General features: G+C 39.6%; 2 protein-coding genes across 3 annotated transcripts in view; one reads left to right on the forward strand and one right to left on the reverse strand.

Moving 5' to 3' along the window:
* LOC147168272 (bromodomain-containing protein 8-like) overlaps positions 1-15,870 on the forward strand; it is a 50,913-nt gene extending 35,043 nt beyond the window's left edge. The window contains exon 18 of the mRNA XM_086085663.1: positions 15,774-15,870. Coding sequence (XP_085941789.1) covers positions 15,774-15,806 — 33 coding nt within the window. The 3' untranslated portion in view covers positions 15,807-15,870. The remainder of the gene's footprint in view (positions 1-15,773) is intronic.
* The window catches only part of LOC147168274 (protein phosphatase 3 catalytic subunit alpha-like), a 37,286-nt gene that overhangs the window by 8,664 nt on the left and 12,474 nt on the right, over positions 1-16,148 (reverse strand). For both annotated transcript variants that reach the window (XM_086085665.1, XM_086085664.1), the window contains exons 2-9: positions 13,801-14,001; positions 9,329-9,453; positions 7,573-7,684; positions 5,354-5,499; positions 3,562-3,701; positions 2,645-2,722; positions 757-851; positions 548-673 (exon numbers count right to left, since the gene is read on the reverse strand). In XM_086085665.1, coding sequence (XP_085941791.1) covers positions 548-673; positions 757-851; positions 2,645-2,722; positions 3,562-3,701; positions 5,354-5,499; positions 7,573-7,684; positions 9,329-9,453; positions 13,801-14,001 — 1,023 coding nt within the window. The remainder of the gene's footprint in view (positions 1-547; positions 674-756; positions 852-2,644; positions 2,723-3,561; positions 3,702-5,353; positions 5,500-7,572; positions 7,685-9,328; positions 9,454-13,800; positions 14,002-16,148) is intronic.

A 16,148-nucleotide genomic window follows, 5' to 3' on the forward strand; every position in this document is an offset into this window, starting at 1 on the left:
AGCCACTTTTTAAGCTGAGATAATAGCTACATGTTATGAAGTGAATTCAGAACAATATAACTGAATGGATCTTGACTTTTATAAGTATGCATGTATTGTATATCAGACCATTCCAAGGATATATGCATTGGATACTGAATATCATTAGCAATAACAAATAACCACAATAATTAATTAGCAAGGCCCCCAAAATTTAAAGTGCTGTATTTGTGTTTTCCTATATGCCTGTATAAGGGCAACCTACTTCCTGGTTGATAAACAAATGTGCTTTGCTATCATGATTCTGGGTGAGGGGCAATTGCATTGGTGCCAATAAGAATCCAACATGTTCTTCCTTGGCTCATACGGCACCTGTGCTACATTCCTGTTGCATAATCACACTGTATCTGTTCTACTATTTCGTTTTTCAGTATATCAAAATAACACTGGTGTCATTTGGTATAAACATAACTAATATTACTAACAGCATTTACTTCCGTGACGTAATTGCAAAGGTTGCGAGATAAATACGCAACAAATATACTGTATGTGTGCCTGCGCATGATACCCTTTTCTCCCACAAAAGGCAGCGACCAGGTGAAGACGTCCATAAAGTTAGGCAGCCAGTACGGGTGAGGAGAGCAGTTGAACTGACGGATGTTCATTACGTTGTTCTCATATTTCAGCACTGCCGCTGCAAACACAAACACTTGATCTCAACTTACTGTTTGTATTACTGGAATCCTATCAAATACATATGCGAGTGTTGAGGGTTACCTTTGTTATTGTAGACATCCAGGTAGTTTGGAGCAGAGAAAATGGTGATGAGTGAAGGAAAACCTGTCGTCTGACTCTTTCTGTACATACGATACCTATAAGGACATTTTCATAGAGTTAGGTTTGTAGGCTGAATATTGTCTCAAAAATAATTCATGTATGAAGTTGCTTTGTTTGAACCATGAACTGTAGGAATATTAGACTCATGGAGCACAACCTAACGAGACAGTTGATGGCAGATAAAATGTTACTAATGGGTTCACCAAACTGAACGAGTACAGCAGCAACCACAAGTGGAATAATGCTGCCTTAATTGCTGCATTACATTGAGAGGATTTTTTTCTCTCTCAGATAACAGATGCCGGGGAGGATTTATGGGTCAGAGAGAATATTTTGACCCTACCCTATTTTCTCAATGTAGGGTGCAAACCCCATATCATATATCAGTATAGTTGGTCAGCTCCAAATAAACCTTCACTTGTGAATAAGGCAAACGGAGGTTAAATTCTGGAATGTACAGTACAAAGGGGTTAACGTTGGTGCAAAAGTAACCTCTTTGCTTTGCTGCTTAATGACCTTTTTCACAATCTTTATATTAACATAGTCGTGACAGTGTTTTAATAAGTTTAAGGAGAACTAAACCCAAGATGTCAAATCTTCTGTTACATTTTAGGTCTTTTCAATCATTCCAGGGTGCGAATTTACAAAAATGTGACATGTCAAGCCATGCTGCTTGCTTAATTTACTAACAAATTCAGACAGTGTTGGTAAACTCAGCCTCAGTGGTAGAGTGTCTGCCCTGAGACTGGGAGGTTGTGGGTTCAATCCCCCGGCCGGGTCATACCAAAGACTATAAAAATGGGACCCATTGCCGCCCTGCTTGACACTCAGCTTTAAGGGTTGGGATTAGATCACCAAATGATTCTAGAGCGCGGCCCCTACTGCTGCTCACCGCTCCCTTAGGGGATGGGTCAAATGCGGAGAATGGATTTCGCCCCACTTAGGTGGGTGTAACAATCAGTGGTACTTTAATATTCTATGATGACAAGCTACACATCGGTAAAATTCGCAATGTGTTGATGGTCTGTTACCGTAATGCATAGCATGAACAATCATTGTCATTGATTTAGAATAGAGGCTGGCCTGACCCCGGTTATATTGCCACTATATACTGTACACTAACATCAACAACGCCATCCTGAAATCATGTTCAGTGTAAAAACAAACAAAAACACTAATTAATTATACTGTAACGTCGTTGTTAAAACTTTTCAGTGGCAGTTTAATTGGTGGAAATGAATTTTCGCAGTGCAAACTTACGTACTTTTGATGCTGAAAGCCTGACAGAGTTGCAGTTCCTACCGAACCATTCCTAACCAACCAGATTTACAGAAATGAGTAAAAACTATTTCTAAAAATGTATTTATATGCTCTCTCTATATCGCTGATTTTCACCTATGAAGGGTTCACTAAATGGTTTAAATGTATTTATTTATTTTAAAAAGAAGCATCAATCAAACAAATATTTATTACAATAATGTTTGTGCGAAAGGTTTTGTTTTGGAAATTGTACGGTGGGATGGATCAAATGTTTTTCTCTGGCTCACAGCATGTAATTTCCTCACGCCTGTGTGTGTTTGTGTTTTAAAAAAAATACTTTATTTAGCTTTTTGTGTGATGTTTTCAACCTTTCCCACCCCTATGGCATCAAGGTAACTGTCTCGAATCATAATGACACTGCCCATCTGTTCGTCATCCTTCATGATCAACACATCTAACGGTTGCCTAGGAATTTCACACATCACTGTATTTCCCGGGTTGTCGAAAGAAGAAAATGTCCCAGTGCAATTCTCTTTCCGACTAAAAACTAATTCTACAGTCAGCTTACCCGGCGTCCTGTGCTTCATGTGCTCTAATGATGGAAAGCAAGTTGTTGGTCTGTAAAAACTCACAAACTGCCGGGTAACTGGAATAGGAAAAAGGAGAGAAAAGGAAAGTCAGTGAATCTTCATAAAAGCCCCGACAACACCATCAAATATAATGTCCCGTTATGCAAACTGTATGAGTGATGAAAATCTGCAAAGTTTGGATGATATAATATTGCTGGGGCCATGGACACTATTCCAATATCCTCAATAAAGTAGCTTATTCTAAACTTTTAGAAAATCACTGTCTTTGTTAGAGATGGCGTGCTGCATGAACAACTTCTACAGCAGGAACTTCCCACAAATTAAAAGGGCCCGCCATCCCTCTTTAAAGTGCAGCTTGTCTGGTTACATTTTGACAGTTTCATGTGCATCTTTCATCTTCTCACCGCCAACATCATCGTGCACTTCTCCTATGTTGCTCTCGCTGTGTCTTAATATCAGTCGGTATCTGGCAGGGGGGGTAGCCTGTCGTCATAGCAACAGAACCGTGCAGCTTCCCTAGGGATTGTGGGATATCGTTTCATGCCGAAACAGAACTGCGTGCATGTGTTTGCGAGCGCGCTGTGTTTATGTGTTTAATCTCATAACCGTGTGTCTGTGTGTGTCCACATGTGTGTATGAACTGGCCAAGATTTGCGTCTCCAGTGCTAATCCTAGTGATGGTTATTGGATCTTGGACCATAGGAGGATTTGCTCTCTTCTTGTCACTATCCTGTCCTAAACCAATAGCTTTAAGTGCACATAAAACATATGAGACTTCTGATTTGTAAATTCAAGTTATAACAGTTTAAGCACCATGTAATATCAGCCTGATGCATCAGCATCGAAATCATGTTTTTCTTGGGTACTTTGCGGGGGTCATTTTTTTTGGTTTTACCTATAGAAATAGGAGCAGCCTCTGACTGTGTTGTGTCCAAAGTACTCTTGGGTCTTCTCATTGCCAAAATCTTCAAGTGGGTCTGCCCACAACAAGTCACACATGGGCCCAAACGCCGGAGGCTCCTTGAATCGGTCCAACTAGAACACGCAATCGACACACAAAAACACACCGACATGAAGGCTGTGGGGAACGCACCCTTTTTTACCTCACAGAAACAGATGCACCAGCACGTCATGTAAATGACAGGAAAGAAAAGCAAACACATCACACACACACACATACACTATAGATCATTTCCATGGCAACCCCCCACCACCCAGGAGGTAGAGGATGTCACACCAGCAGATTCACCATGGAAACACTGCCATTAGATGAGGAAGTGTGTGTTCTCTCGATATCTCCATGCTCATATGGAGTTTTGCATGTTGTATTTCATTCAGCACGTACAGTGTGTGCTCTGCGATTTGCAAGGGTTTACCGAACTGCTTGACTAAAGTCAGCTCGGATCCAGGTCACCTGTGACCCTAATGAAGATAAGTGCGATATATAATGGATGATGGATGGACTATGGCTTTACTACCGTAATAGCATAGGTTAATGACAGTGTATCCTGCCTTAAAGACACTGGAAAAAAAACAACCTATATAATTTACCCAATACATGTAGGGTAACAATTTGCAGCCACTTTAATTGGGTAAATATAAATTATACAGTGTGGTTAAATATCACATTCATTCAGTAATTATGAAATACTTAAATATGTTGGGTAGAGTTTACCTAACATTTTCTTAGTATACTACTACTCAAAATGTATTTGTATGTTGGACGTAACTTGTTTTGAACAACAACAACATTTATCACAATAAAGGAGAATGACATTATTTCATCATAAACAAATTAGTTCAAACAGTCTTCGCGAGTGAGAAACCCTAAGTATTAAGTACTTTAAAATACATACTACAATACTTAATAATAGCATATAATAAAAATAATAATTATGATTATTATTATAAAATACATATGAAAGTATTCTATATACATACATATTTTTAAGTGCTTACATAAATAACGTAAGGTAATGTGGTCACTTTTGTCATAGGAAGAACCTTCTTTTTGATCACCTCTAAAGCCTTGTACATGGCTGAGAAGTCATTGTTTGTGAGACCAATTACTGTCATGGTTTCATGAAATAAACTGTCAAACATTAAAAATACAAGCAGGAAAAAAACGTTTATAATTGTGAAAAAGTAACAGTCATTGTACTTTTTAGACATGGTTTGTTTGTGCCATCAATTGCAGTGTGAAAAATGGAGATCACTCTGATTGGCTGTTTAGCTAGAAAATGCAAATCATTCTTCCTCTGGACGGAAGACTTGATGACGGCATGCTACGGCAACTCCAATCAGACAAACTACATGACACTCCATTATGTGCTCGTTAAACGTCGTAGAGTGATGACACGTTTTGTTCGTTTTTTCTCGGTAACACTTTTTACATAATAGATAGTGTAAGTTAAATTTACGCTGAATTTGGCAATTCCTTTGCTGTCTAAAGTAATCAGGTAAATTTTATATGGCTTTTGTAGGTTAATTTTGCCTCTTTCCAAAATCGTTTTTTACAGTGTAGAAGTTTTAGTTTTCAGCCACAAAAGTGCCACCTGATTTAAGCACAAAGGAGAATATGCTCCCAAGAGAGTTTTGAAAATGACAACATTTAATGCAACAGGTCCAAACAAAGCAGAGTGAGGTTATCTCGTGGTGTGCATGCGACAAGTTTGTGGCGTGTGCACCTTTTTGATGTCGTCCAGCGTGTGGATCTCTGGCGAAAGGCCCCCGTGCACGCAGAGAAACTGCTGGTTCATCAGGGCTGCTAGGGGCAGGCAATCAAACGCCTCCATGCAGGAGTCATACACCTGCTCCGAATACTTAATCTTACCTGCGGGACATTTGGGGACACAAGTGGAGTTTGGATGTAAGAAAGATCAAAGCTGGGACTGAAAGCATTACGTGACTTTCATTACTAGCTAATTTATGCACAAATGAAAACAAATACAAGACATAGCATGGCATAGGTGCAATATATGCTTTCAAGACTTCTGTTTTCAGGGAGTAAAATCCTGACCCAAATATGAGCATGAAGCGGCACAGAGACACTGCGAGGCAGATTGTTTTGTTCTAAAAACAAATCCTTCTTTGATTTGGCAGCACTATCACTTATGACATCCAACAGGATGTATCTTGAAAGTACATTTAGCACACAGCCCTGACAATGCGTCCCAACACAAAAGCAATGTCAATGGATTAAAATAGCAGAAAGCTAGAATTGCCAGAAAAGGAACGGAGAGGCGGATTTTGGCTGCAGGAGTAACAGGATAATAATAATTTAATGAAGAGAGAAGGAGGACGTTTGGAAATGATACAAAAGAGAAGAAAGGATGGGGGCAACATTTGTGGAGAGGAGCAGGAAAAGGGAGCGGTTGAGGACAGGCGATGATGTATTCCAACCAAGGCTAGCATTGTGTGAGCCTTGAGGTGTGAGTGTGTGCGTGTGTGTGTGTCTGCCAGGAGTGTCATTGTCGTCCTCTCCATGTGCCTCGTGTGTAACAAGAGATCATTATTGCCAGGTGTCAGCTCTTTTCCTCTTTTTCTTGTTCTCTCTCTCTCACACACACATTTCTGAAGATACTGCAAAAACGAACGTACACACACACACACACACACATGAAGCAGATGGTAATTGAGGGCGACCACCATTCGCCAAGAGCGCCAAGGGAAATTAGCTTCCTCGTCCCCTGGCCAATCAGACACAGAGGAGGAAGTCCCTGAGCCAATCATTGCAGGCCAAATTAATTTGCCGCTAATCACCCGCTCTCAGACAGGACTCACAGGCAGAAAGAGGGATGGAAGAATGAGATGAAAGAAAGATGGAGAAGGCTGGATTGTGGGAAATGAAGGCGGAAGGGCTCAGCTAAGAAGAAGATTGAGGAATGTGGAGATTTAATCCAATACTAAATACTTACACTGCACTACAAAACACTATACAATGGGATTGTTGCACATGCATTCTGTATAGCAGAAAACCGACGACATTGGTGGCTCGGGCCTCTTAGACGTGAAATTAAAAACACGTGCGTATGCAGCAATCCCACTGGACACTTTGGCCAACGTTAGCCAAGCAGTAGTTCGCTGTACACATTATTGTCCGGAAGCTAATGGTTACCACTTTGAGTACTTCTTGTAATTGTGCAGGTCAAACGTAACTTTTATTAGACATTCATGCAAGTTTTAATATTACTGACTCGCATTTACATTACTTTGAATTACACGCTGTCTATTTGCACAACATGCAGCGAAAGGGAATAAAACTGCACTTCCTGCATTCAAGGGAGCTATTGTGTATTTTAATTCAGAGTCATGGAAGTATGTCGTCATTTGAAGGACCAGAGAGAAAAAATTTATAAAAAAATCTATAAATATCTATACTATTGCCCTGCTCATCAAAAAACAAAAAAATCATACATCTAGAAGTATTTTTATTACAATATTTCATTTTTAATTATTTCATTTTTGTCCCCTTTCAATGTGACCCAGCTGGACAAGAGAGTGCACAATAAAAAAAATAATTAAAAAATTTAGAAGTCTACATTCAACACGTTAGTTCTCAAGCTTCTTACTGTGTCATCTTATGCGGCAAATTAATAACCGCAAGGAGCATATACTGGTAATTGCATCATTTCTGATTATACTGCTGAAGTTGCGTTGTATGTATAGTACAGTGCAAAATAAATTTGAATCCAGAACCTCTAAGGCTACAAAGCTAACCATTAAAGCCACACCGTGTTGCTTAAATGATAATTCCGTAAAATGATCAATAAAAGGCAACAATGTTGAGAACTGTTTGTTGCTTTACTGAATCACTTTCAACCAAGAAATCGCACTGCATAAGTGGCAATGACACAAAAGGAAGAACAAGCGAGTGACATTTGGAGGGAACAAAAGAGTTACTCACATTCTTGTTTGAAGGTGAAATATTCCGTCAGATGTCTACATTCATGGTTTCCCCGTAGAAGAAAGAGTGTCTTTGGATAGAGGATTTTCAGTGACCACAAGTACAGCACACACTAAATGTTCACCGGGGAAGAGAAAGAATTAGAAGACATTCATTAAGAACAAAATAGTCATTTCACAAGTGAAATGAGTTGAATTTTAAACTCATTTTTAGCCTTTTTAGTTTGTTCCTGCTTAGAGTACAGTCACACAATCGGACATTTTGAATTCTTGTTTGAATTATTTGTCGCATCGCACAACTGTCTATCCGCCAAAATGCAAATGTCTTGAGAGGAAACAAAACACAGATATGAACTTGATCTGGTCATGTTCCGGTAACAATGACCAATGGCCTAATGTGTCTATATCAAGAAAAACTATATCATGCCACAAAGTAAACTGAACTTCAAACGTCTCAACTCAAACTGAATTCGGCATCAAATGGTCCCAGTTGATATCCTCAAAGTAACTGCTCTACATTAGGTCTATCCGCCCTTGAGTGTAACAAAGGTGGACTAAATATTGCTCACCTCCCTCCAAACTGTCACTGACATAACACTCATCCCATCACGGTTCACTTCAGCCAGACAATGTGATCACAGAAATACCTTCATGCACTTGCATCGCAGACAAATGGCCAGTCCAATCATTTCCTATTCTTTTTGCAGCCAAATCTCCATGAACAATATGGAGAGGTTGAATCCACACACTTGCTTTATGTAAATCTGTCAATTATAGCACTCAGATACATTAAAGTCATCTAGATTTAAAGGCAGAATAGGGTATTTTAAGTTCCTGAAAATGATTGGAAAGCAGCGGTGGCACTGTGAGTGAGTTGTTGCATGCATTTGTTTGTTAGTCTGTGACCCTCTGCAGCTGTCCACTCTTAATACTCAAGAACAAAAACAAGCCAATTCCAATTTCAGTCATTTAGTCTCTTTATTCCTCATGTGAAAACTAAACTACTGCATTTCTGCCAAACGTTGCGCCAACCAAGGTGGTGATCATTATATTTCATTTTGACTTTTGTTGTTTGATTTCAGTTAGCTTTTCAAACAGGTTTGTTAGTTTACATTTTTCAAAACTTTCATTTTAGTTGTTTTTTTAATCGGCTTTAGTATTTTATTTAGTTTTTAATACATGGAGTATTTGTCGAGTCTAAAACAAGGAAATGTCGTGAAGTATTGTGTAATAAATAGTGTTGTTCCGATACCGTTTTTTGGCCCCCCGATAGAGATTCCGATACCCAATTATGCAGTATCAGCCGATGCCGATACCGTACCAATACCGAGTTGTTGTTGTTTTCCCCAACATGAAAAAGCTGCCCTGCCATTGGTTCAGAGCATTCAAGGCTGTTTGACTGTTTGACCTTCCAGCAATACCGAAATAAATACTGTACATTTACGAATTGGCAAAGATGAAAATGAAGGACATGTTCACGATAATTTTAGTTAAATTTTATTAGTTTCATAAACGTATGATGTCATTTTGAATAATTTTTCAATTTTAGTGCGTTATTTCATGAATTTTTATAATAATTTTGGTGCTCATGCGTGCGTGTGTGGGTGAGTTTTTTTTTGTCTACCCCCCCAAAAATGTGTTTGATTGATTGATTGTAAGTGTTTTAAATGTGATCAAAGTGTTTGGGAATCATACTTTGTGGTATACAGTAGTTATGGTTTGAACTATTAACAGACAATCTGTAGATGCATTTTTACCTCAATACTGAAATAGCCTCTGTCCACATAGTCCCCCAGGAAGAGGTAGCGCGTGTTGGCAGGTGAACCTCCCACTTCGAACAACTTCATCAGATCGAAGAACTGGCCGTGGATATCTCCACACACTGTAATGACATATGACGGAGAGCGTAGCATCGGTCACATAAGAAATTGGAGTTTGCTGGGTTTATAGTACACTGCAGGTCCAATAACCCAATTCCCATTCAATGCCCATATCCGATTTTTCAAGAGTTCATTCACATGTATATTTTAAGTGACGCATCCGACTGGCATCAAAGAAGAGAGTCTTGTCTCGTGGATGTTGTCAGCCACTGAACCTCAAATATGCATGTTGCATTTTATATGCCTGTGTACTGTACCACCTCAAATGAGGCTTCTTGTTTGAAGCTGTCACATTGTGAAGGACTTGAGGACCGTATGATATGCCGGCATCAGACTTCTCATCCGCCTCTCTCACAATCTGTCCGCTTTCACGTAGTCAAGTTCCCCTCTGCAGCCGCTTTACTTGAGATCTTTTGCATCTTTTTGAAATTGAGCCATGCACATCTGCATCTTCAGCAGTCAACTGTCAATCTTTATTGCGTCAAGGAAGCCATTTTACATGAGCAAAATCTCCCAGCGCAACATCAAACAAAAATGTCACCAGAAAAAGAATACAAAAAAAATGGCAATCTCGTCTCAATTTACACACAAACTTATTTGGTGTGGAATGTGGAAAACAAAGCTAATTTACATGCATGACGCCATGACTGTTTAACGGGTGATAGGTAGGTAACGATATCCAAACATCACAATACGATAATTATCATGATATTGTGGGGAGGTTGGCGATACAAAAAGGTCACAATATTGTAAAAAAAAAAAAGAGCTCATACTAATGCACACACGTATTGAGTTCCTCCACATATTGACACGGTTCACAAGCATATTACATTCCTCTTCATCTGACCATCTGATTTTAAACATAGAAGGGCCAAAACATGCCATATGAAAATTAAACTGCACTTAAAAAACTGCCACCAGAGGGTGCTAGAACTGCACAAATCAACTTGACTTTTTTAAAGAATGTGCTGCTTTTAACTCATTCACTGCCATTGACGCCTATATACATAAAAAATTCATTTTAACTATTTTTTATTAGTTTAACATTTTTTCCACTTTTGTTAACACGAGTAAGAAAACCTAGAATTTTTTATTGTATATTTAGAAGAGATATAAAATGTGAGTTAACTAGTTAAGTCATGCGATTAATTACAATAATCGCCTGACGCCCCTAATTTTTAATAATCTTTTCTTTTTTTAATCTTTTTTTTTTTAAAGAAAAGATTCTCTTAAAATATATTTTTTTCCTTTTTAAATATTTTCTTTAAGAAAAGATTATTAAGAATTAGGTGCGTCAGGTGATTAAATTTTTAATTGTAATTAATCGCATGACTTCACTAGTTAGCTCACGATTAAAAAAAAATTATAAAAAATTAGGGGCGTCAGGTAATCAAATGTTTTAATTGTAATTAATCGCATGACTTCACTAGTTAACTCACAATTAATCACAAATGTTATAGCTGTTCTAAATGTGCAATAAAAAAATTCTAGGTTTTCATACTCTTGTTAACAAAAGTGGGAAAAATGTTAAACTAATAGAAATAGTTGACGTATATAGACGTCAATGGCAGTGAATGAGTTAATATCGCGACATGACGCCGATGATATATTGTGGCAGTTATAATATCGCAATATCACGATATTGCCGTTATTGTTACATCTCTAATGATGACGGGTGGATACATATAGGACTAAGATGCCACTCAGAGATAAACAAATGTATTTTTGTAATTAATAAATAATAATGTTTGGAAAAATTGAGTGAAATTGGATAATTGCCCACAGCACCCCTAATGATCTCTCACCACATACTAGCGTGCCACAGCACCCTAGTTGAGAATTTATGGTGTAAACAATGGGACCAACTCCAAGTATACTGTAGAAAGAAATAGCTGTACAATTCTTGTAAAACAAACGCTCTTCCTTTATTGGAAAGAAATGCGTTTGTGTGAGTAAGCACACTTTTAAAGACCTTTATTGAAGCGCCAGTCATTATGGTTACAAGTCTATCAGTGTGGTACATATTGGACTAGCAATATTTGTCTATTTTTTTTCTTGCACACACTGCAAATCTCCTCTTCAGGTCACCGCACACACATTGCATTTAGTATTGGTAATGGCTCTGGCTGGGCCATTCAAATTTTTTTTTTTTCTTGTAGCAAATCCATTCTTTTGTTGATTGCATGTATCCTTCGGACACAGCTGGAAGATAAAAATCCTCTTCATCTCCAGCTTTCTTGCAGGCTCTTACACTGCGACAAAATTGGAACTGGGAATAATTCAGCATTCTCTCCAACTTGGGAGCCAGTTTGGGCGGCAAAAAATACAATGGCAAAACTTTGCGCTTCGTTCTCCCAAATGTGAAAACCTGGACTCATTTGTCACAGCGCTATCTGCAAATTGTTACTCACCACTTTAGCTGGCTCAGACAAAAAGTCCTTTGAGGTAGGTTCTTCTGAGTCATTTTGTTTAGCTGTAGAAGAACTTGGAATAGCAGATCAATCTTTCTTTGCCGGAAGCAGCTGGTTGAAAAAGCTGTGCGCTAAACACCTTCTATTCAACCAGCTCTACATCTGCCTGTCCCGTGTTGTCACCGGGGAGCGGTACCTGTTCCTACACTGGAACAACCCACACAGATTCATCTCACCACTTGTATTTGCATAAACACACGCGCACACTGCTGTCAATCATCTGGATGGGTCTGAGTATGATTGCCTTCCTGTCTCAGAAACTTGTTTTCCATTTTGCTCTCGCCATCGATCTCAATCTATCCTCTCTTCCCGCCCACCATATTCTCCTTGCTTCCTACCATTTCCCTGTCAAGGAAATAGATGCAGATATTGTGAGGCGTATAATACACTGATTGTGTCTCTCAGCCAATTGAGACGGAACAATAATTCATATTCCTTCTGAAAGGGTAGCAGATACACATGGCAGGTTAAATCAGTGAATGTGCACCGGTGAATACATGATGGGGGGGTTCTTCACTTTGTTCTATGGCCTGCGTGTGCCTTATTTGTCTGAGCCCTCATTGAGCAAAAGAGGATGGGAAGCGCTTAGTAATGCAATATTATTACAATATTAACCAATGATAAGCATTGCATCACAATACAGTGATCGACAATATATTTAAATTAATTGATATAATTACTCACCAATATCTATATAAAAAAATTAGAAATGACAATATTGACTACAATATTTTTTTCCCTCATAATATTACTTGAAGATTATTTAAAAAATTTTTTTTACCGGAGCTCCGTATAGCTATTAGAATGTTGGCGTTTTTCTTTTTTTCATAAATATATTATAAATTCCAGAAGCGTATTGCATTTACTTGGGGGGGGGGGGGGGGGGGGGACGACTCCTGTTTTCCAGAGTAAATTCGGGGGGGGGGGGGGGGGCTCTTTGTTTCTGAAATATATTATTTAATTTATGTTTTATGGAATAATTCTTCTGATTTTTTTCAGCTTTGGTGATATTATTTTTTTCAGTCATAAAGATTTTTTTTTCTGAAAAACAGAATTTTTTTTTTTTAAAAAAACAGGAAAACAAATATTCAGGGGAAAAAATAAAACAGTCTGAACAAAAGAAAAAATATTTTGAAAAAATGGAGAGAAAAAACATTCCGAAAAACTGAAGAAAAAAAAGTTATTCTAAAATACGGAACAAAAAAATATTCAGAAAAAGAAAAGAAAAATCTGAAAACAGGAAAAAAAATACTACGAAAAACATAAAGACAGTTCCATATAACAGAAATAAATATTGTTGTTTTTTTAAAAACAAGCCTCCCCAAAAACTACTGCAATACGCTTCCATTTTGTGCTCGTCCCATCTGGGGTAACCAGAGGAAGTCATTATATATATAATTTTTGGGGGAATATGTATATTACACAAAAAAGAAGAAATTGCCGTATTTTGACAGATTTAGCACTCCCAATTTAAATCCATATTACGTACTGTAAGGCCGAGGCCTTGGAGGGTGTCTGGTTTGGTTACCTTAGTATCACGTCTCTAATTTTGCAGATGATGTGGTTCTGTTTATCAAGCAGCAGCTCCTGCATGGGTTTGTGTTCCTTTCCCACAATCAATGGCATGCAAAAAAAAACTGTCTCTAATTCTATAAACTGCAGTTTTCTGGTAGAGCAGAGATTTCCATGACGGAAAAGCACAGTGAAACAGAAAATACAGTTTGCGGGGGATAACAAACCTGCTACCTGATACCCAACCTCAAACCCCTCCCAAATGGTTTATAATTGCTTAGAGATGCCATAAGTTGGTGGCAAAGCCCAGTCAGCGTCATACCATAACACATCAATTTACTGTCGTCAGCATGAAAATCCAAATACCTGTTACTGGTGCCTCAATGTCCAACATGGTGCGCTCCTGGCGCAGGATGGCGGCGCCCTCGTCGATGATACGCAAGGCCACCGCCTCCTCCAGACGGCCCTCCTTGGTGAGGTGAGCCTTGAGCAGGTCCACCCTCGGCCGGCCCTCGGCGTCGAACACTTCCTTCATGGTCAGCCGATGGGCCAGAGGGAAGGGGACCGCTGTGAAGAGGGATCATTTCAATAGGTGTATGGGACGGAATGAAAGGATTTAACATGTGTAAAAAGCAAGCTGATGTGCTCAGCCAGTGAAGGGAGCAGAACATGATTAATTGATGTTTCCTTCAAAAAACTCGCCTTCAAACATTATAAGCCCTCTGCGCTCTCTATTATGGAGCTACAAGCTTTGGCTCTGCGTGAGTTATGGAGGCGAAGGCGTACTGTAATGAAGCAGGGGCTGCCACAGTTATCAGGGCTGCCTGCCTGTGTTCCGCAGTAATGTCTTTCTTACATAATGAAGGCCCTCAGGCCGCTGCTGGAGCACGGGGGGGGGGGGGGGGGGTTGGCTGACGACGGGGGTGATACGGCGAGAGTGCACAGCTGCACGTGAGGAGTCGCGTACACAAAAACAAGGCACGTTGAAAACCTCGCAATCATACACGAGCGTGAGCAAACTCAGCGGCAAGAAACAAAAGGGCAGAGGCGTACCGGGTGCAATGCGTGCATCATGTATGGAACGGCTGCAATGCGTGCATCATGTATGGAACGGCAGCGTTTACATGACTGGCTGCTTATTGTTTGAGGGACACATGAACACACATGAGATCAGACGTAATAAAAGGCATTGTTACACAGAATCCATTGAGCCTGTTCGAGCCCCAACAGTGCTAACACAGATAATGGCCTAGATCACACGCAAAAAGTAGGCCTGGCTCTCTTTCTCTCCATACACACACAAACGAGCGCATATACACACACACACACGTTCACTCTGCCACTTTGTCTCTGTTTTGCACTCCTCTTGCCCTGTCTGTTTATTCCTCCCTCTTCTCGATTGCCGTGCCTCTCTCTCATTTTGACGCTGTGAACAAGCGACAATCTCCTCTGCGAGTGTTTCGCACTAATGTCGGTCATGATATTTTAATGTGAAATTCACACTTCATTTTACTGACGATCAAGCTCCAAAACCCTCGATCGCAAGAGTACATCCGGCGCCGTTCTTAAAATAACATGCCATTTAGAGCTATTAGTTACATGAAAAATCGTGCGGTACCGACATTGATCTACTCATACTACGTACGACTAGTTTGGCAGTAGAGGGAGAAAAACATGCCTCGTTGAATGCATCAGTCACAAATAGACAATAACAACAACTTTTTCATGTATACCAAATAATCAGACAGTTTACTCAAGAAGACAGAGTAGCAAGTAAAAGCAAAGTGGAAACTATATTACAGCAGCAGCAGCTAAGCTAATGTTAGCGTGGTTGGTTGCTACGTGTACAATATAGCGGCTAGGCCTCAAAGGTAGATACAGGAAATAGTACCTTGTAGATTTTCAAAATAGTTTCCCTGAAAATCAAATGTACAATAAATCCTCACCAGAACTGTTTCCAACCAAAATATATTCTCTGTTGTTCACTGACACTCACCTAATTGCTGTTTTGTGCTCAGATCAAAGGTATCGCCATCGTAAAATATTGCTTTGGCGCCATCTAGTGGCTCCTGATGCCAAAAAAAGTGAGGGAAGAAGCATCATTTTGTATTGCTATAGCCTTGTCAAATAGGAAAAAAAGTGATTTTGCTACCACAGGAAGCTTTGTGGGTGAGCATCAATTATTTGCTTGGTCTCTTTCCATGCGAATAACGGGGATTTACTGTACAGTAATTATAATATTTCAAGATGAACTAGTTTGCACAGCAGCGTGTGATGTCAAACGAATGATTGCATTTGCGGAATATGAATTAAGCTTCTTTTTTTTTTATCCATCTCAGGGAGCAGCCATTTTGCCACTTGCTGTCGACTGAAAATGACGTCAGAGTGCCTAAAGGCTCAGCTTGTGAACGTCACATGACCAATCCCAGCAATCAGGTGAGCCATAACCTCAGTTACCTTACCACCTACAGTAGTAGTTACTGTGGAATGGAGAAGACGCATTAGCGGGCACATGAGGCCTGCACCTCGTGTCTCAATAAGTAGGCCATTACGTCACCTTAAGAGCGAATACAACACATCAGCACACCGTGAGCACCCTGACACATCCCAGGACACCAGCAGCTGCCAAACTGGGGAGTCTGCTTTCCGTCGCTTCGCGCCGAGTGCTAAAACCATCTTTGCCTTTCAGGCGGGGACCGATTAATATTTGAAAA

This window comes from Leptonotus elevatus, chromosome 9 (genome assembly GCF_054856555.1).
Source record: "Leptonotus elevatus isolate MCC_2025b chromosome 9, RoL_Lele_1.0, whole genome shotgun sequence".
In the NCBI taxonomy this organism is placed as follows: domain Eukaryota; kingdom Metazoa; phylum Chordata; class Actinopteri; order Syngnathiformes; family Syngnathidae; genus Leptonotus; species Leptonotus elevatus.